This window comes from Triturus cristatus, chromosome 8, assembly GCF_964204655.1.
Source record: "Triturus cristatus chromosome 8, aTriCri1.1, whole genome shotgun sequence".
NCBI classification, from domain to species: Eukaryota; Metazoa; Chordata; class Amphibia; order Caudata; family Salamandridae; genus Triturus; species Triturus cristatus.
Window position 1 is genome coordinate 91,147,741 of NC_140591.1, and position 20,381 is coordinate 91,168,121.

At 46.2% G+C, this 20,381-nt stretch overlaps 1 protein-coding gene across 2 annotated transcripts in view; it reads right to left on the reverse strand.

Annotated features, from left to right (window-relative positions):
• SIDT1 (SID1 transmembrane family member 1) overlaps window positions 1-20,381 on the reverse strand; it is a 588,249-nt gene that overhangs the window by 194,302 nt on the left and 373,566 nt on the right. For both annotated transcript variants that reach the window (XM_085621093.1, XM_085621092.1), the window contains exons 3-5: window positions 13,704-13,874; window positions 13,327-13,372; window positions 12,977-13,078 (exon numbers count right to left, since the gene is read on the reverse strand). In XM_085621093.1, the coding sequence (XP_085477219.1) occupies window positions 12,977-13,078; window positions 13,327-13,372; window positions 13,704-13,825 (270 nt within the window). In that variant the 5' untranslated portion in view covers window positions 13,826-13,874. The remainder of the gene's footprint in view (window positions 1-12,976; window positions 13,079-13,326; window positions 13,373-13,703; window positions 13,875-20,381) is intronic.

Genomic DNA, 20,381 nt, shown 5'->3' on the forward strand with positions numbered 1-20,381 from the left:
GACCACTCTGCTGAGTTGGGTTGGCGGGCAGTTCAAGGTCCGTATGGCAGGGAGGCAGGGAGGGGGTCGGGGGGACATGGGTTGTTTCAATGTTCTTTTCAAAAGTTTCTGTTCATGGTGACAATGACACTCAGAATATGCAGTACATGCACTAAATATACAATACATGACCTACACAGGTATATCCGTAACGTTTGGTACCTTCTGCCCCAGCCACTGTAATGACTGATATAACGCATGGGACGCCAGCTAGGAACAATATAACGCCGGTGCAGCCTCTCTCTCTGCTCACGTGGAACGTGTAGGGCTTGGGAGACAAAATCAAGCGAGGTCTGGTCCTGCATGGCATTAAGAGGTGCGCTCCGGCGGTGGTCTTGCTGCAGGAGACTCACCTTACCGGCACTGCTAGTAGAGCGATGGATAGATGGGGGTATAAGATGCTGGCACACTCCGAATTCTCCTCAGGGTCTCGGGCGGTAGGCATAATGGTGCGACGACAGTCCCCCTTAATAGTACATAAAGTTAAAACTGATGGGGAGGTTTGCAGCGATCGTCACCCAATGGGAGGGGCAGCCCCTGAATATAGTCTCTGTTTATAGTCCACCAGCACTGCATGCCACGGTGCTCCCGGCGCTTAGCGCGTTTCTGCTGGATCTGCCAGAGGGGGAGTTAATACTGGGCGGTGACTTTAACGCTTTAATAAACGACCTAACTGATCGATGCCCTGCACGGGCGGGTGGCGCGGGAGTATCCCACCTTGGGAGCTTTATTGAAGCACTCTGGCTAACGGATTTATGGCGGCTCTATCACCCAACAGCGCAACAGTTCACATACCACTCGGGAGTACACAATAGTTTAACTTGGATAGACTACTTCCTGGGTTCGGCTGGCAGTCTCAAGAATGTAGACAGTATAGAAATCAGACCCAGGGGCATATCTGACCACTCCCCGATACTCCTACAATACACACGCTGCCACCTAACGAGACGCCGCATCTACCCGATACACCCAGGCTATCTCCAGCTCCCGGCTGTCCACAAATCAATCGCGAAGGCGACGAGCCTTTATTTTCAGGAAAATGCAGCCTCTGTTGACTCCCCAATTGTCCTTTGGGAGGCATATAAAACAGTCCTTAGGGGGCAGGCTATGGCCTCCATTGCGGCTAACAAGCGCGAAAAACACTTAGAGCTGGAGTCATTAGAGCTTGAGCTACACGCGGCGGAGGTCCACCAGGCCCAAGACCCAACTCCTGAAGCTTCCCACAGCCTGCGTGTAGCGCAGGCACGGTACAGGGAGCACCTCACGGAGCGCACCAGGCAGCACTTGGAAGCCACGAGGCACAAAATTTACGACGTTGGTGATAAAACTAGAAAGCTGCTAGCGTGGCTTGATAGAAGGGATAGAGGCGCTAGGTGGATTGCGCAGCTTAGCACTGATGAGGGACAGATGACGACTGACCGCGTGAAATAGTACGCGTCCTGGCAGGGCACTTTCGGGCGGTCTACTCCTCCGCTTCCTCCATGACAGTGGAGGAGGCGCTGACATATGTCAGCGACCTTGACATGCCCAAGCTCTCCCCGGAGGCTAAGGAAACCCTGGAAGCTGAACCCACGGTGGAGGAGATACAGGTGGCAATAGGCGAGCTGCAATCCGGTAAAGCGTTAGGGCCAAACGGCATTCCGGTTGACCTCTACAAGAGGGCGGCTGGGACGCTTGCCCCACATTTACTGAGTATGTTCACTGACAGTTTGCAGAAGGGCGAACTCCCGCCTGATCAGCGCACGGCCACCATAGTGGTGATACCGAAATCGGGTAAACCAGCTGATAAATGTACCTCCTATCGTCCCATATCGCTGCTTAATGCGGAAGCTAAGATCCTCGCAAAATTGCTGGCCACCAGGCTGACACCGCACCTGTCGGAAATCGTGCACCCAGATCAGTCTGGCTTCATGCCAGGCAGAAGTACGTCCCATAATTTGAGGCGATTGCACGGGGTGTTGGCTCGGACGGACCGTTTGCGAGAACCGGCGGTGCTCCTCTCACTGGATGCGCGAATGGCGTTCGACATGGTCGAATGGCTCTTTCTTTTTGCAGTACTGTCACACCTGGGCTTTGGGCCCAAATTCTGTGCCTGGATCCGACTCCTTTACACCAAACCACCGGCTCACGTTACTGCCAACGGACATATGTCGGAGGATTTCCCCTTGACGCACGGCACGCGTTAGGGTTGTCCCTTATCGCCATTACTTTTCGCCCTGGCGCAGGAGCCGCTAGCGGCTTGGATACGCTGGGAGTCCATGATACGGGGCCTTAAATGGTCTGACGGCTGGGAGGACAGAGTCTCCCTATACGCGTATGACGTATTGCTGTACCTGTCCTCCCCTAGACGCTCTACATTAGCAGTACTCAACATCTGCGAAGTCTTTGGCAGAGCGTCGGGATATACGATAAACTGGTCCAAGTCGGTCCTGTACGTACTAAATGGCCCTCCACCGAGGCTACCCGCGGATTGCCCGCTCCGGATGACGGAAGGGTCGTTTAAATACTTAGGCATATATATTACGGCGGATCAGGCGGAATTTTTCCGGTGGAATTTGCAGCCCCCTATGGACTGCCTCAAACGGGATGTACGTCACTGGGGAGCGCTGCCGCTAACCCTGTTGGGGAGGGTGGAGCTCTTCAAAATGATGGCTAAGCCTCGGTTTTTATACGTGCTGGAAAATACGCCGTATCAGGTGCCACCGGCCTACTTTCGTGCCATTGCAGCACAGGTCACTAGCCTCCTATGGGGTAACGGGCCGGCACGAATTGCGCAGTCTAAACTAGTCCGCGGTTGGTATGACGGGGGGATTGCGCTCCCCAATGTCCAACTTTATTACTGGGCGTCACAGCTAAAGGTGGTCAATCAATGGCTCCACGCGCCGCAGTCTGACCCAGCATTTAAGGCGGACAGGGACATATTGAGCACGAGGGGTATGCTGTCGCCCTTATACGACGGAAGATTGGCCCGAAGTTAATTGGCCCTCTGAGACAGACCGTAGTCATCTGGCATGCGGCCCAGGCCAAACTGGGGTGGCGGGGGGTTCTGACCCAGCCCACGCCTCTTTGGGACGCAAAGCGGTTGGGGCGGCTCAGGAATAGCAGGGGCTTTGATGGCTGGGACAGCATCTAGATCTCGGTGGAAGGCGACATGTGGCAGAAAGGGGCAGTGGTCCCATTCACACGCCTGCAACAACAATACGAACTAGCGCCCTCGGAATGGTTTCGCTATACGCAGATTAAACATGCCCTGGTATCAAAGTTGGCACCCGGCGAGGAGGTTCCGGAAGCATCTCCCCTGGAGGACAGGTTGCTGACGGATTATATGCCAAAGAAGGCCACGTCTCTCACATACCGCAAGCTTGTAAACAACCTGCCAGACCCAATGGGACCCCTGCGGGAGAAATGGGCCAGTGATGTAGGCGAGTTCGATGATCCGGAATGACGGGAGGCGCTAGCTTCGCCGCGTGAGGCAGGTATACCCTCGAGGCTACGGCTGGTACAGCTCCGGATTCTGCACCGCTCGTACACCAGACACACACTACATAAAATGGGTAGAGCGCCGCACCCATTCTGTCTGCGCGGTTGCGGGGAGGAGGGTACCTTCTTTCACACCATCTGGGATTGCCCCATAATTCAAGACTACTGGAGGCGGGTGATGCAGACGATGTCACAGTCAGGGGGGGTGTCGTTGGTGCCAGAGCCCAGGCGCTGTTTGTTAAATGTGTGGGAACCTAATGACCTCAACCGTCAGGCTCAGGGCTGGGCCACGCTGGGGATGGTAACAGCTAAGCGGAACATAGTCCAAAAGTGGGGGGCGGTGGAGGCACCGTCGTTGTCCGCATGGGGAAGGGACATGGATGCAGCCATGCTGGCTGAGCGATCAACGTTCATCAGGCGGGGATGCCCCCGCAAATGGGATAAGGTATGGGGGGCATGGAATAAATTTAGAGGAGGCATATGCGACCCACCGTCAGTGCAGGATGATGATACTTCTGACTCAGACTGATGGGGAAGGCTTGGGGGCGGAAATGTGGGGTGTCACTACCGAAAATATAAAACTGTGTAGGAAGGGTTCCAACTGCTTGGATGTAAATTCATGTGCTGTACTGCCAAGTGTTACAGGACAACTGTGCAATCAAATGTCACTTTGTTTTGTTCAAAGAAAAACAATACAAATTTATATAAAAAAAAAAATAATGAGCACAACAACAAGTTATGTTATATCACGCTAATTTGTACAGCTCATGGCTACCCTAAAGCTTCCCAGCGCTGAGTGCGACATAACCCATGCTTGGCGAATCAATACTGGGCAGAATGGCTGGTGGGGATATAGCCAAGTCTTAAGCATTTTCTTGAAGTGGATCTCATTCGTTTTGTTCCTAAGGTCGCTCCGCATAGGATTCCAGAGTTTTGCGGTCAAGTATGAAAAAGACCTGCCACCCCATCTAGTCCTTTGAATTCGAGGCACCTTTAACAACTGCGCCTTGGAAAATCTTTTTTTTTTTTTTTTGAGTTTTATATAGCGCAAACTGGACCTGAAGGTATCAGAGCGCCTTACATAGCACCTGTTACGTTACAGACGGACACATTCATTTTTGGAAGGCATTGGGAGATTAAGTGATTTGCCCAGAATTACAGGATGTTGAGCATCCCTGCTGAGACTCGAACACGGTACTCTAGCTTCGAGGTCGACTGCTTTAGCCGTTAGGCCACATCCTCCTCCCTAGACGGGGTATAAGGTACCAGAAGACCCATGATCAAAGAAGGGCCCCTCCAATGTATTGCTCTACGAGCCAAGCAGAGTGTCTTGAATCTGATTCTTTCTTTTACTATGAACCAGTGCAATGTGGCTAATGTACTTTTTCCTGAAGTGTGATTGGGCAAATTAAGAATCAGCTTAGCAGCCTCATTCTGGATCAGTTGCAGTCTCTTGATGATGTATTGAGGGGCACCCAGATACAAGGAGTTCCCGTAATCAAGACAAGGTCACAGCTTGTACTACTATACTCCTGGAGAGAGTAGGTAAGAGGTCAAGAATTTTTCAGAGTTCTGATCATCCCAAAACAGGAAGCTGTACGTTTATTTCACCTGGGCTTCCAAAGTTAAGGCACTGTCAACGCACATTCCTAGGCTCTTTATGGGGGTGAAAGGGGGTAGTCCTAACCTCCCTGGACATTCTTTGTTCATCTGAGGGTTTGGTTTGTTTCCTTAAACCATAACCTCAGTTTAATCTCCATTTAGTTTAAGTGAATGGTTCGCCATCCACCATGCAACTTTCTCTGGGCAAGGGGCTGGATAGTGTTGGACTAGGCTTATCTCTGGGTAGAGCAAGACAACAAGTTGAGTGTCATCCACGTAAGACACGATCGACACTCCAAATTCCTTGACAATGTCTGCCAAAGGGCTTAGATAAATGTTGAACAGCGTTGGACTCAACGAGGAGCCCTGAGGGTCTCCACACTTTAATGCAGAGACATCAGAGTAAGGGGGCTCCTATATTTGAAAGAACCTATCTCTGAGAAATGATGAGAGCAAGTTCAGGGCAGTATTTTTTATTGCTGAGTTGCTCATGCTGTCATGATACATGATCGACAGTGTCAAAAGCGCCACTCAGATCGAAGAGTGTGATTGCTGCTGCACCTCCTGTGTTGAGCAGCAGTTTCAGCTCCTCCGTGATCGTTAACAGCGTGGTCTCCATGCTGTGCTGTGGCCTGAAACCGGTTTGAGTTGCGCTGAGGAGTAAATTGTCCTACCCAAACTGGGAAAGTTTTGATTATGTTGTTCAAGTATCTTCCCCATGACTGGGAGCAGGGATATAGGTCTATAGCTCCCCCGGGCACAAAGGGTCAAGATGAATCTTTTTTGACCACTGCATCCTTCCACGTTTGGGGAACTGTTCCCGTATAGAGAGACAGGTTGAAGAGCTCCAGCATTGCGGGCCGGATTGCTTGAGCTCCTTGAACAAGAATGTGAGGCGGGGCAGGATCCAGTGGGGAGCCAGATTTGACTTTGTCAACTAAGTCAGAAAGCGACTCCATCGTGACGGATGGGCAGGGCATTGTATATGCACTTAAATGTGTCTTTTAAGATAAAAGCAATACCCCCTCCCCACTTGTGCTCTTTGTCCTCCCTACATATAAAAAATTCTGTGGGAGCCAGATTTGACTTTGTCAACTAAGTCAGAAAGTGACTCCATCATGAGTGGGGGAGGTTTAAGAGGAAAGTGCCCCTTTTCTGTGGAGCCTGAATATAGGGTGGGATAGTCAGAACGCTTCTTCTGTCTTGCAGGTTGTTATAAATAACTAACACTTTATCTTGAAAATAGTCTGCGAGATCATTGCAGCATACTCTAGTGGGGCTGGGCAGCGCGTTTTCAGCTCTCAGAGTAGTGAGCGAATGGACGATGCGAGAAAGCTCCCTAGGGGCATTGGCTGCTTTCATAATTGTGGTTTCATAATATGCTGCCTGTGCTCTTAATTTCATGGTGGTAGCGTCTGATAGCTACCCTGTAGGAGAGTTTTAGTTTGTCATCGTAGTTTATCCTCCAATTTCTTTCAAGAACTTTGCTGTCTTTTTTTAAGGAAACTAGATGATTCGTAAACCATGGTGCTGACCTTTCCTTCCTTCCCTTTATTGTTGTAATGGGGGCCACTTCGACTAATATGTTTTTTAGCCATTCATCTACTAGGGAGTTAGTGGCGTCCAGGTGACTTCCAACAAAGGGTTTGGTTAAGACTAGAGGATTCTTCCAGTTTTCCTGGTTCAGTTTTGTCCATCTACGGCCTAAACTAATCGGGGTCGTCTAGGCCGCAGGAGGGGGAATGCCCTCCAGTGTGAGTGGAATTAAGCCATGGTCTGTCCAGAGCAGCGGGCATGGTGTTTACATTTTTATATAAGGGTTGTTACGGAACGCAGGGTTCAGAAGGTGCCCTTTAACATGAGTACTACTTTTTACTCTCTGAGTGATCCGTAGGCTCGCTAGATCATGTAGGATATTAGAGACCATGAGGATATTTGACTCTTCAAAGTGAATATTTAAATCACTAAGAAGTGTGAAATTGTATTTTTTCATAGCCAGACTGGCTACTGACTCTAGTAGGGTTTCAGTAAAAGTTGTGAAGGGCCTGGAGGTCTATAGATTAATAGGCCTAAGAAAGAGGTGGTAGGGTACAAATAAATGGTGAAGGAGAGGTTCTTGCAGTCCAGGATGGGCAGGGCATTGTATATGCACCTAAATGTGTCTTTTAAGATAATAGCAATGCCCCCTCCCCTCGTGTGCTCTCTGTCCTTCCTATGTATACAATATCCTGGGGGAAGCACTTGAATGACATCTGGCAGTGAACTATCATGTAACCATGTTTCAGTTAAAAATAAGACATGAACCTGTTCCTCTACAATCAGTGAGAATAGTTTGTGCTTGTGACAGGCAAAGGATCTACAGTTAAGAAGTGCAAGATTCAATTTTTTATAACCAGACCTTTTGTCTCTAACTTCTTCAGGTCTGGAAAGCGAAAATCTACAAGCAGGGCAGCACACAGCTTCATTGTCTGCCCAGACTGGTGGACACGGTGTTTGTGCAGTTTTGGGCCTAAGTGCATATGTTGTTAAATTATTCAATATTCATTTTAAATGAATAATACCTGCCCTCTAAAGCATTCTTTAAGATGTGTGGGCATGGAATAGTCAGACTTGTCATATGTGTCGGTGTGTAATAGTCAGTAGTTGTGTTGGTAGTGTCAATGGCAGCGCTGGCGGGGGCAATGGGTGGTGCAAGCTGCAGTGGCCTCCTGACGAGGGCCTTGGCACCTATTTCTTTACAAGTTAAGCATTGTCCAGAACATTCCATAAACGGGTGTGATCTCGCGTGGATTTCCATTACTGGGCGACCAAAGCTTCCAGTTTTCCTTGTGCTGACACTGACTGAGCGCCTTTCACTCGTGGGAGAGTTAATGCTCACAAGAATCATGCATGCCCCACAAGGTCAAATATGTGCTCTTTGGGCTCTAATTGGCATATAAAGGGTCTACTTTCCTAAGAACGTGGCCATGTCCAGTGAGACCACATACATATTCGGCAATGTTGAGATACAGCTTCATGTACAACCTAAGAGTAGGCTGGCACACTCGACACATTGAACCGCTTTAGATCCAACTTCAGGAGGGTACTCCACTGCAAAGGCGACGGGGTGCCCTCGATGCAAACTGAAGATCCACCCGCCTCATTTAGAGTCGGGGGGCCTTCAGTATGTCGACGATGGAGACTACTCTGTCTCCGCTGCTGACAAGCACCTCTGACAGCCCGAAAAAGCGCGTGATCCAAAGGAGGATCTGAAAAATGTGCCGCACTTCCGGGCATCGACCCACCGTGCGTGCTGGCTCGCAAGGCGGGCGGAGCAGCGAGGGGCTGCTTGCCCTGGATCGCCCGTAAGATAACCCACTCTATCGTCATACTTATGTTGTATGAAAATAAACCTGCAGCAGTTCTTCACCCATAACTAATGTGTCAGTGTAATCATTGGGTGATGTCTGTGCATACGTGTTGAGTGGAGCGGATGACGGTGTGGTCACTAAGAGAAAAGGCCGTCAGACACGTTGCCATTTGTAGTGGGTGGACAAATGGCAAGTTTTCACTGTCCGTCACCGCCACGTAAAACCTGACAGTAGGGAACGGTGAAAACTGTAAAGGGAACCACAGGCCATCGGAGAAAACCCCTATGGCAAGGAGGGGGGGGTCATTGATTTATTTATGATGAAATACAGTATCCTGCTTTGGGATTTTATTTTTGAAAATAAAAAAAAACATTAAAAGTTTGAAGTACGGCTCCATTATGTTCATGAAACAACTTTCAATGCATTTACAGGAACCGTCATGAAGGCGGTTTCTGTAAATGCTCGAGTTGTCCGCTAGGCCAGGGAACATCTCTAAACATGGTGGGAGGAGTATGCTCACCATGGCAGTAGCAAAAGTATTCCACTACAGTGATGATACATACATCATCCATCACTCTATATACTAGGCAGAAAGTCTTTCCTTGTAGATACCCATTTAGAACATATTATTCAAGCAGCTGATTGGTTTTCAGGTTCAATGTTTAAAACACTTCATTTCAAACCATTGACCAATGTTACATCTAAAGTGTCTATCACCTAAACATGTCCTGCAACAGAAAGAAGCATTTCTACGCTTTCCTGTCTAAAAGTTTCAATTCTGTTAAGGACACAGAGGCAAGTATTATCGCGAACAGACTTGGGGATGGCGTGACATTTACGTACCAGAAATACTGTGTCCTTTGTTTAGGTTTTTTAAATATATTTTTTCCCATCTAATGATATAGTATTGTGTAGAGATTGTGATTTCATAATAATTCATCAAAGTGGTTAATTAATTACATGTTTTGTGCTTTGAAAGGTTTGGATGAAAAGCAAGACCAGTAATTACCAATTAAGGAGCCTGACTGCAGACCAAGAGAGAAGATAAGATGGCGTCTCACGTACTAATACAACACTACTGATCCCACAGGTGAATAGCCATGTGATGGAGGCCTTGTTGGCATTGTTTGACTGTGGACTCATGGGCTATGCAGGTCTTTTATTATACCTTGGCTGCTGTATTAGTAAAGGGCGACTGAGAGCAAAGCATAATAATTGCCAGGTCTCCTAAAACCTTCAGACGCAAAAGCTAGGAAATTTCGCATTCGAACTGAGCCTGCAGTGTCTGGGTTCAAGGCGTCTGCACACGGCCTCATCTAAATGAGTAGAAATTGTCCCTAGAACCCCATCTATGTGCAACTACCAATAGCAGCCATACCAATACACTGGGAATAAAGTAGCATTACTTACACATATCAGACAGAAAGAAAGATACATTAACATGTATGTTTATCATGGTATGTAGATTTGTATAGCACACTAATCACCGGTGAGGGTATCCAGGCACTTGGGCAGGTGTGTAGATGTGTGGTCCTCACAGAGTTTATTTGAATAGCCAAGTCTTCGGCTTCTTGCGGAACTCAAGAAGTGAGGAGGCGACTCTCGTGTGCCGAGGGAGGTCGCTCCATGTTTGGGTGCGATGTAGGAGAACAAGTGACCTCCTGCTTTGCTTCCGCAGATGCGGGGACCTTGTGCGAGTGAGAGTGAAACACAGCGTAGGTGTCTAGCGGGCTGCTGAAAGTGTATGCAGTTGTTCAGGGATGCGGGTCCTGTGTTGTGCAGGGCCTTGTATTTTCCACCCTGGTTCTGTTAACATCTATTTCTGGGCAGGATACTCTACAAACAAAACACTGCTTATATTTAATGTCTTTAGATAAGCGGGCACTTGTAAATCATCCTGGGGGTTCTGTGTTTGGTGGGTACTAGGCAGGGGCTCTCTCTGAGGATACACTCTGCAGTGGATGTGTCTGTGTCAGTGCCACTCCGCCTCGTCAAGCTGTACTGGACAGTACTGGGTGTACTGGTCAGCACCGTCTACAGGACTTTGTCAGTGCCACGCTGCATCTTCAAGCTGTGTTGGACAGTACTGGGTGTACTGGACAGCGCAGAGTTTACATGTCTTTGTCGGTGCCACAGTGCATCGTGAAGCTGTACTGGACAGTACTGGGTGTACTGGTCAGCACCGTCTACAGGACTTTGTCGGTGCCAGGCTGCATCTTCAAGCTGTGTTGGACAGTACTGGGTGTACTGGACAGTGCAGAGTTTACATGTCTTTGTCGGTGCCACAGTGCATCGTGAAGCTGTACTGGACAGTACTGGGTGTACTGGTCAGCACCGTCTACAGGACTTTGTCGGTGCCACGCTGCATCTTCAAGCTCTGTTGGACAGTACTGGGTGTACTGGACAGTGCAGCATTTACATGTTTTTGTCGGTGCCACAGTGCATCATCAAGCTGTACTGGACAGTACTGGGTGTACTGGTCAGCACCATCTACAGGACTTTGTCGGTGCCACGCTGCATCTTCAAGCTGTGTTGGACAGTACTGGGTGTATTGGACAGTGCAGAGTTTACATGTCTTTGTCGGTGCCACAGTGCATCGTGAAGCTGTACTGGACAGTACTGGGTGTACTGGTCAGCACCGTCTACAGGACTTTGTCGGTGCCACGCTGCATCTTCAAGCTGTGTTGGACAGTATTGGGTGTACTGGACAGCGCAGAGTTTACATGTCTTTGTCGGTGCCACAGTGCATCGTCAAGCTGTACTGGACAGTACTGGGTGTACTGGTCAGCACCGTCTACAGGTCCTTTGTCAGTGTCCCTCTGTATCGTCAACAGCATTGCAAGCTGCAGCAATTACATGTAGCTGCGCCAAAACCTAAACTGAAGCGCCTACAGAAAAAGTACAATATATAAGTCGCTTTAGGCAGGGTTTATTGCTTCTATTTTTATGGTTCAAATCCGTTTATTGCATTTCAAGATCAGTACAACAGAGAGTGCTTCTATTTCTAGAGGCCTATTTTGATTGCCCATGAAGGGGATTTATGGTCTAATTGCCAGGACTCTGCTTAGGGCCACTTGGCATACCCTGAGAATGTTTTCTCACACAGAGAGCTCTCTTGTGAGACTCTGAACGAGAGGCTTTGAACAATAACTAGAGTGTGAAGAGTGAAAAAAGAGCGAGACCAGCATCCAGCCAAAAGCTGGAAGAGATAAGACATGTCCAAACCCTGACTTCAACGCGGGAACATCTAACATCACCAATTACTTGGGGGCCGATTCACAGAACTAACTTAAGACAAAATCCTAAACTTACTACTTTTGGTATTCACAGAAGTTAGGATTTTGTCTTAAGTTTGCCTTAAAACAAACTTAAGACAGGCTTAAGACAGACTTAAGACAGACTTAAGACAAACTTAAGACAAAATCCTAACTTAAGTCTGTCTTAAGTCTGTCTTAAGTTTGTCTTAAGACAAACTTAAGACAAAATCCTAACTTCTGTGAATACCAAAAGTAGTAAGTTTAGGATTTTGTCTTAAGTTAGTTCTGTGAATCGGGCCCTTGGAAACGTCCAGTACTTACCGAGGTGAAAACACAGCAGAAAAGGCCTCCAACTAGATCAATCAAGTAACTGCACATCCAAACTAGTCAAAAGAGGAAATGAACTCTCCCTTTCTATGGCAGGGCTGAGGGTTATCAGTAAAGGCTGCTGTGTCTAGGGCAGGACCAAATCAACGCAACGCACTGTGATGGAGTTCAATGTAGATTCATTGCACGTAAATTTGTCTCGCGTGATGGCCATCATGAAGCTACAGCATGGATTCAGCCCACCTGGACCTATCATGGACCACCCAGATGTGAATACATTTGAACAGGGGAGTGTGATGTGTGCAGCTTCCTTTGTAGAAAGAAGACTTGTGGACCACATGGAGCTAGAGACAAGTCACAGTGGAGTACTATGATATTGCGCATTGAAATCGGACTTTGATTTGTATTTTCTTGCTCATCCAAAGCACGGATATCTGATGTATTACTTGATGCGGTCTTAAACGCTAGAATCTTTTATGCACTTATTTTTAACTGTTTTTATGCATGATCATTTTTGACCTTTTATGCATGGTTACAGCTATGTGCAATATTTCTATGTACTTTTATGGCCTATTGTTTTTAGACCGAATAAAGTTATATTGAATTGAATTGAGTGTGATGTGTGCAGCTTCCTTTGTAGAAAGATGACTTGTGGAGCACAAAGAGCTAGCGACAAGTCACAGTGGAGTACTAGAAGAACCTCTGAAGGAGCAAACGGAATGATTGTTGGACGCAAGTAGGTTGTGTCTGCACAACTAACTCCCAACGTCATAAATATTAGGAAGGGGAAACAGTTTATAAACTATCAAATCAATGGTAGGAAGGGGAGGATGTAGGTGGGTGTCGTATGAGGGTGATCGCCTCAATGGCTCTGCTTGACCCAGCCACAAAGCTCATCAACGTTCTCCAGTGAGGACCTACCACAATATCTTGAACGGACACCACGGAGCAGGGGTAGGTATTTTGGGAAACCACCTTGATGATGACAGAATCCACGTTCTCAGGGAATTTGTAAAGGAAATACTAGAGGGTAAAAACAAAAAGATGAATTGTCAGAGTCACAGCAGGTCAAAGGAAAATATAATAAAAGAATAAAGGGAGCACAGATCTCAAGGTCTAAATGACCACCAAACCCTTCGCACATGAAGTACTGCTTCACCTACAATGGGTTTCTAATAAGTTTGTCAAGTCAACCCAAGAAGATCTCCTTGGTAGAGTGCGGTGTATGCAACAAACCAGTAGCACGGATGGCGCCGCTTACCACGACTTACCTGAGGCTGCGAGGGACTGGCATAAAATTTGAAGGGGATTCCGGTGCTGTGAAGACAGAGGAAGAGAACATTAGGGAGGGGAGAGCCTTACAAGGACATGCACTTAGTCTGCACTCAACCAAATGAAGTATGAAAGTGCCTAGAGACGATAGTGTAAAAATATTACAAGGGCAAAAATGGTCCAAATACTTAAAATAAAACATACATATCTAAAACTGTTGTATTCATGACCATCGAGTGGAACATTTGCACAGAAGGTAAGTATATCCATAAATGTTTCCTGAGAAGGTACAAGAGAGACCAAGAGTTGGGACGGATTGGACGCTTCCGTAACCAAAGCACATCTAAGACAATTAATTCATAATTCTCCAACTTACTCTAGCTCAAAGTTGGCCACCCTGGAAACCAGCAGCTCGTAGGGGACATTGTACGGTGCCATGGATGCGACATCGACAAATATATACTGATCCTCAGTCCCCGGTTCCTCCACTGGAGCCATGGGGCAGAGAGTGCGGCTCACTTCCTGGTAAGGGTAGGTCCTCTGGTAACTGTAAGAGACAAAGAATGCCAACAACATTGCTATTATTTGAGTTCACTGAAAGTAGGATGCAGGTGTGGGGGATTGATACAAACTTGTTAATTCCCTGAATGAGAAACTTGTATACGCGATCTCCCTCTGAGGCGCTTGCAAGCCAGGAATGATGGTTACAAAAATGGGTGTCGAAGAGAACTTTTAAGCCCCTAAGATGTTCAACCACGAAAGAGATACGCCGCTCTAGTTAATGAAATGTGGAGCCATTTTGGCTTTCGGCCATACGGATGAAACATATGTGGTCTGCAGCCATCTTGGCTGTTGGTGTCATACTGATGCCAAGCACCGGGTTGAAACAGTGATGTCATTCAGACTCTTAGTACTACATGTAATGTGTGGAGCTGGTCTCACCCTGAATAAGGGGGATTTTCAAGCTGCATTACTCATCCCTCCAAGGATGTTACAGAACCTACTACTAGGAAAACACCCAGGAGGGTGTAAGGGATTTTGGCTACTTCAATATATATTTTTTCGTTTTTGTGTGTACACGTCAACATACAGGGTTAGTAGTAAAAATACCAGAGGAAGTAAAATTGATAGGGTATCAAGAATACATGGATGTGCATTCAGATGGGAAGTATTAGACTTGTATATTAGAACTTTAAATACAGAAACAAGATCGGAAATGATATGTTTCAACGTACATGCAAAATGGCTTACATGAAAGATCACTGTTGTGGATACAGGTACGTTTCATGTTTTCATAGTAGTGTATTGCACAATTACCTTTAGCAGGGGAATAGCACAAACCTCTGCAGTCCCTGTGGGGTGGGGGGGGGGGCTTCTAGGGTCCTCCCTGTCAGCCTATAGTCTTTGAATATCTGAGAGATACAGGAGTCTCAGGGGACCCTCAACACATTCTACAGGGAGAGGATTTTGAGCTATGCCACTGACCTGTTTTTGGTCCACTCTGACACTCCTCTAGAAGGGAACACAAGCAGCCCAGTCAGGTTTTGGCCTAGTTAGGCCTCGTTAGTGAGGTGCATCTTGGATCCCATGGGACGCCAAGCAAGGGACCTCTGCTGGGCACACACTTGACTACTTTGGCCATTTTCGCTGCATGGAACTTCAAAGCTATGGGTGACACTTGTGAGCTCCCAATCTTCACAAGGAAATCACCAGTGTCTTCACCATACACTTTTCCTATCACTCAAACCACCGACACATTCTGCAGTGCGCTTGACATGTTACGCCCTACAGTCCTGCGTCATTACACTATGTGACAACAGTTTCTGATAAACCTTGCATCAGTTTTGGACAGCAAACCAGGTTTACGCATTCTGACCCAGTCACCCAAGGTGAAATTAGGCACACACACTTTCTTATACTCAGCATACTTTAGTTTAACTTTCTCTTCTTCCCTAATCACCTTAAGACCAACTTCAGGAACGCCATAAATCACAATTTCAACCACCACTGGCATACGTGCGGCAGGATCGCAATCTTTCAATAGTTTGAAAGGGCTTGCCTCAGTAGTGCTGTGTGGTGTGATATGTCAGATACAAATTCTCTCTGGCACATAATCTTTCCAATCACTTCCATTATTCCTAGCAACTTTGGCACAGTCCTCACGTGCTCTGTTAAACCTCTCGACTTGTACGTTACATTGAGGGTCAAACAGGGCTGTGGTAACATGCCTTACATCATCTTTCCTTAGACTATCCCTCATCTCCCTGAAAGTCAATTGCACACTTTTGCCGGTTACTAATTTTAGTGTACTCATCTCTGGAGAAAACGACTGAGAAAAAAACAATCGCAACATCTGTGGTTGCTCAGCACGCAAATTAAAAATGAAACCACTTAGAGTGATCATTCTATTAAAACAGATTTGTATCTCGAATTATTGGTTAATGTGTTAAAAGATTCAGAGATGCCCAAATTTGTTTTTGCCAGGGATGTTAAAGCAGAGCCACTGGATTAAGGCAGATGGTCTCACCTTGAGCGTGGTTACTACCACTAAACTCCACGAAAACTGTCCTCCACATATCTGTCATCGTATCCCTTCGTCGACACCAAAAGCCTTCTCACAATAAACTTTTCTTTGATGACATCCCAGGGTGTCCTTTGTGTGCTATTCTCAGAACCTTCTCAATTATGGAAGAAGAAGGGCAAAAAGTATGCATTTACCATCTTTCAATAATAAATTCCCTTCCACTTCGAGATCATTTCACACATTCCTAAAATTATTGGTTGAATCCACCTCCACAGGCAGCCTGGACAAACAATTAGCCATGAACAGTAATCTTACTGAGTACATACTCAATCGTGGAATTATATACCTGAAGTTTGGAGGTCAGTCTAGCAATGCGATGTTGATTTCCACCCACCACAAAGAGATAGGGCCGGCTTTAGGGTAGAGCGACCAGTGCGGCTGCACTGGGCACTGACCTGAAAGGGGGGGGGGGCACTGACCGGGGGGGAAAGGAGCGCTGTGTTTAGCAATAACTTATGATTTAAAAGCACCTGCTGCAGGGATCCTTGTACGTCCAGCTTGAGAGAGAGATCGGGAGTTGTGTCTAGTAGCAGTTTTAATAGATGAGTCTTTATCAGCACTTAAAGACAAATGAAATGTATGTGAGAGAGGGGATATGGAGAGATGAGGGGGTGGTAGTCAGAGAATCCGAGGAGGAGGAGGACAAGATGGAGCGGCGGCAAAAGAAATTGTCGCTCCAGGCGCCACCCGCACTAAAGAAGGCACTTCCAGGAGAGAGAAGCCGCAGAAGGGTAATGGTCTGTTCTCATAATGAAACAGGTCCCACACACATAATTGCAGAAAAGCACCACAGCCCACATACAAGGTTGCAACTCCTGTTCTATCACTGCATACCTTATTTCCAATACATTAAGGGTCCTAGAAGCAAACGCAACATCCCACTCTTCTCTCCCGACTTCTGCAAAGTATAGCTTCCACATTGTACAAACTAGCACCAGTGGTAATCATGCATCTCACCCCAACACAAAAAGGTTTTAGTGGGTGCACTTACTTTATCTGACTTAATCAGGTTAAATGCATTTTGCCGCGCTTCAGTTCATTCAAGAACAGCATTTTTCTTTCTAGTGCTCTCTGAGGCAAGGGCGTAGTGAAGCACCCGCCAAAACAGCTTCAGAGGCGGTTAGAATAACTAGCTCTTGATGGCCCACAATAGACTTTAATTTGTGACCCCAGTTCAGAAGATAGAAACTAATACATGTCAAAGGAGAGAATCTAACATGACAAAGTTGTGGGTTGGGGCAAGTGGTACCAAAGGCCCCAAACAGTTTGCAATGGACAGGGTTAAAGAGAAATGATAAAAATGGCAAACAAAAAAGGGAGAGGTCGATGTGAGAGGAAAAAGAAGAAAGGACATAAGATTACAAACTAGTAAAAAAGATGGTCAGAAAGAAAGAAAGCAGAATTGAGTTTAGTAAAGAAAGGACTAGCAAAGGGAAGAGAGGAGAGACAGGGAGAGTAGGAAAGACAGATTGAAACGGCGAAAGAGAAGGAAAGAAGTTTTGAAGGATGTAAAGAATGACGGTAAGAAGAAAGGAACAAAGAAATAAAGGAAAATTGGAAGGACAAAAACACAGAAGCATAGCTTAAAAACAGAATGAAATAAAATACCAAAGAATAAAAATATGGAAAGAATCAATGAGAGATGAAGGAAGGATGGAAAATGACATTAAGGAAGGGCAATGAAAGAAACAAAAGAGAAAGGCAGAAAGAAATATAGAAGAGACAGAATAATGAATAAAGGCAGAATGATGGACAGAAAGATAATAAGAAAGGAAGACAAAATAATGAATGAGAAATGGGAAGAAAAAAGACAAAGTGGAAAGAACGAAAGAAAATGAAATAAGAATATAAAGAGCAAAAAGATAGCAAGAAGATGAGACAGAACGAAAGAAGAATAGAGAAAACGAAAGAAACAAGTATTGAAAGGAGAGCAGAAAGAAGTAAATATTTATATAAAGAAAGAACAAAAGAAAGGAAAGCATAGATGACAGAAAAATGAAACTTGGATGACGAATAAAAGTTAAATGATAGTAAACAGTGAGGAAATATTTAATGCATCCTTTTTATCCTCAGGGCAACAATTCCCACAGCAGGCCTTCATGGAAATGGCGGGAAGGCTCTCTTTGCTCGCCCAGCGCCATGTTGTGCAGAGAGGGGGATATTTTAATGTTCCTGCCCCTCCCTTGCTCAGAGACTCCATTTACAGCAAAGATGCAGCTCATTTGCACAAACGCTGGCAGATAAAAGCAGCTTTCTTTTTGTCGTCTGCTGCTGAGGGATTCACAGCAGTTTCTACTACTGATACGCTTGGTACTACCACATCACTGGACAATGTGTGTCCAAGAACATCTACTCGATCCTCAAATAAATGACACTGACTCCTTTCAGGGGCAGCCACTGCTCCGTGACACACTTCCATGGTATATTTCACATTCTCTTATTTCATTAATCTTTTTATTATTCTCTTGCCCTTTACATAAGACATGGCATGACTTGCTATGACAAACATAAACAAGGCAGGCAGGAATACATCCATGTACTGGTTATTACATGTAGCAGTGCACTATGACTAGTTCAGAGGTGTAAGTTAGTCTGTAAAACAATTCGATAAATATGGGAACTTCAGTCTAACTCCACCTGGGACTCATAACCTTCCATGCTCCTTAACACATCCCTTCCACGACTAGAGCATTTCTTCCCCTTATTCGAAATAGTGATCAACTCCTGCCTCCTTCCTTGGCATGCTCTGTCCCTCTTGGCTATCAGGAACCCTAGCCCAGCTCGCCCAAGCGACGCCCTAGAACCCCGTCTGCCACCCGTTATGCCCCGCAGGGCCACCTCCAGGTCCAGAACAGCTGCTCTTTGGATGTTCCACCACTAGGCACTGTATATTTGCCTCCAGTAAATGTGGATTTAGGGACAATCACATATTATATGACAGAAGAGGTGTGGCACCGCGGCCAGGGCGACTGACACTGGAATCTGGGGATCATGGTTCGCTCCCCGGCACCGGCGGCAGATTAGCCCAGCGCTATGTGACTCTGGGCAATAGCTTGCTTAATCTTCCCAACGGTCCCCAGCGCCTAGAGACCCTTACGGGTGATTGTTCGCGCTTTAACAGAGGTGGTTTATTATTATAGAGTGTGCAGAAGGGTCTTTTGCGTCGACCAGGCTCTTAGATTGAGCATATGTCCTGTGTAAGTAGTGGAAATGGATCAGTCTAAGTTTAGATGAATGAAAGACCATACTTGTAAAGCGCACGGCTACTCAAAGAGTATCCGGGCGCTAATGCAAAATAAAGGCCCGGGGCACTAAAGTTATAGTCTAAACCATGGGTTTTTAGCAGTTTGCAAAAGGAAGTCTCATTAGACATATTTCCAAGTTGGAATGGTAGATGATTCCACATCGAGGCCGCAGACAGAAAAGGAGGGTCCTCCTCGTCTCGCCATGCGTCCCCCGAGCATAAAACCCTAGGATGACAATAATGCCGTATCCTAGTGTTGAGATAACGTGGCTCCTTTCCATGAAAGGCACGGTAAGCGAACTCTAAAGCTTTGAATTCAATTCTCTAACCAACCAGAGGCCAGTGAAGCTGTCTTAGATACAAGGACGTAGGGATCTGCCTTGTAAGCATAAATAAAAGACAGGCTGCCATATTCTGCACAACTTGCAGGCACTGAAAGAAGGAGTCTGGGAAGCCCAAGTACAGAACATTTGCATAGTCCAATCTAAATAAAATTAGAGCCTGGACAACTATTTTCTGTGCTTCCCAAGAAAGAAAGGCCAAAAACATTTTCAGCACTTTCACTTTCCAAAACACATCTTCACTACAGTTGAAACCTGGCCCTTGAATGAGAGTTATGCATCAAACAACACCCCTGAGGGCTGGATGTACGAAGCATTTTTGAGGTTGCAAATGGCTCAATTCAATCAATTGGGAATTTTTGCGTCGGCACAAATGCTTTTTGAGATTTACAAAGCCCAAATTGGGATTTGGTAACTTGTTAGCAAATCACAATTTGGTTTTTCAATTCAGTATTTGAAATGGGCATGTTGAGGGCATCCATTCCAAATACCGAATTGGAATGGTATGTACGAATGTTTTGCGACCAAAATGTGGTCACAAAATATTCGCAATTTACCTCAAATTGAAAGTTTGTGGTAAAAGACCTTTTACCTTTACCTTTTGGGAATTTTTGGCAAAATATTTTTTAAGAGCAGGCAGTGGTCCCATGAACCTAATGAAGCTTTCAAGTAATTTTTTTAATTTTCTTAAGAGCATCCCGTTTTCCATTAAGGAAAACGAGAGGCTATTTAAAAAAAAAAAAAAAAGATTGCTGACCCCAGCAGGCTACCATCCCTGAAATGGCTGCAATTCCTAATGGGTCGCAAATTGCAACCCACCTCATTAATATTCATGAGTTAAGTAGGCCTGGGCGGTGAACTCCGCTCCGTTTGCGGCGTCTTCTG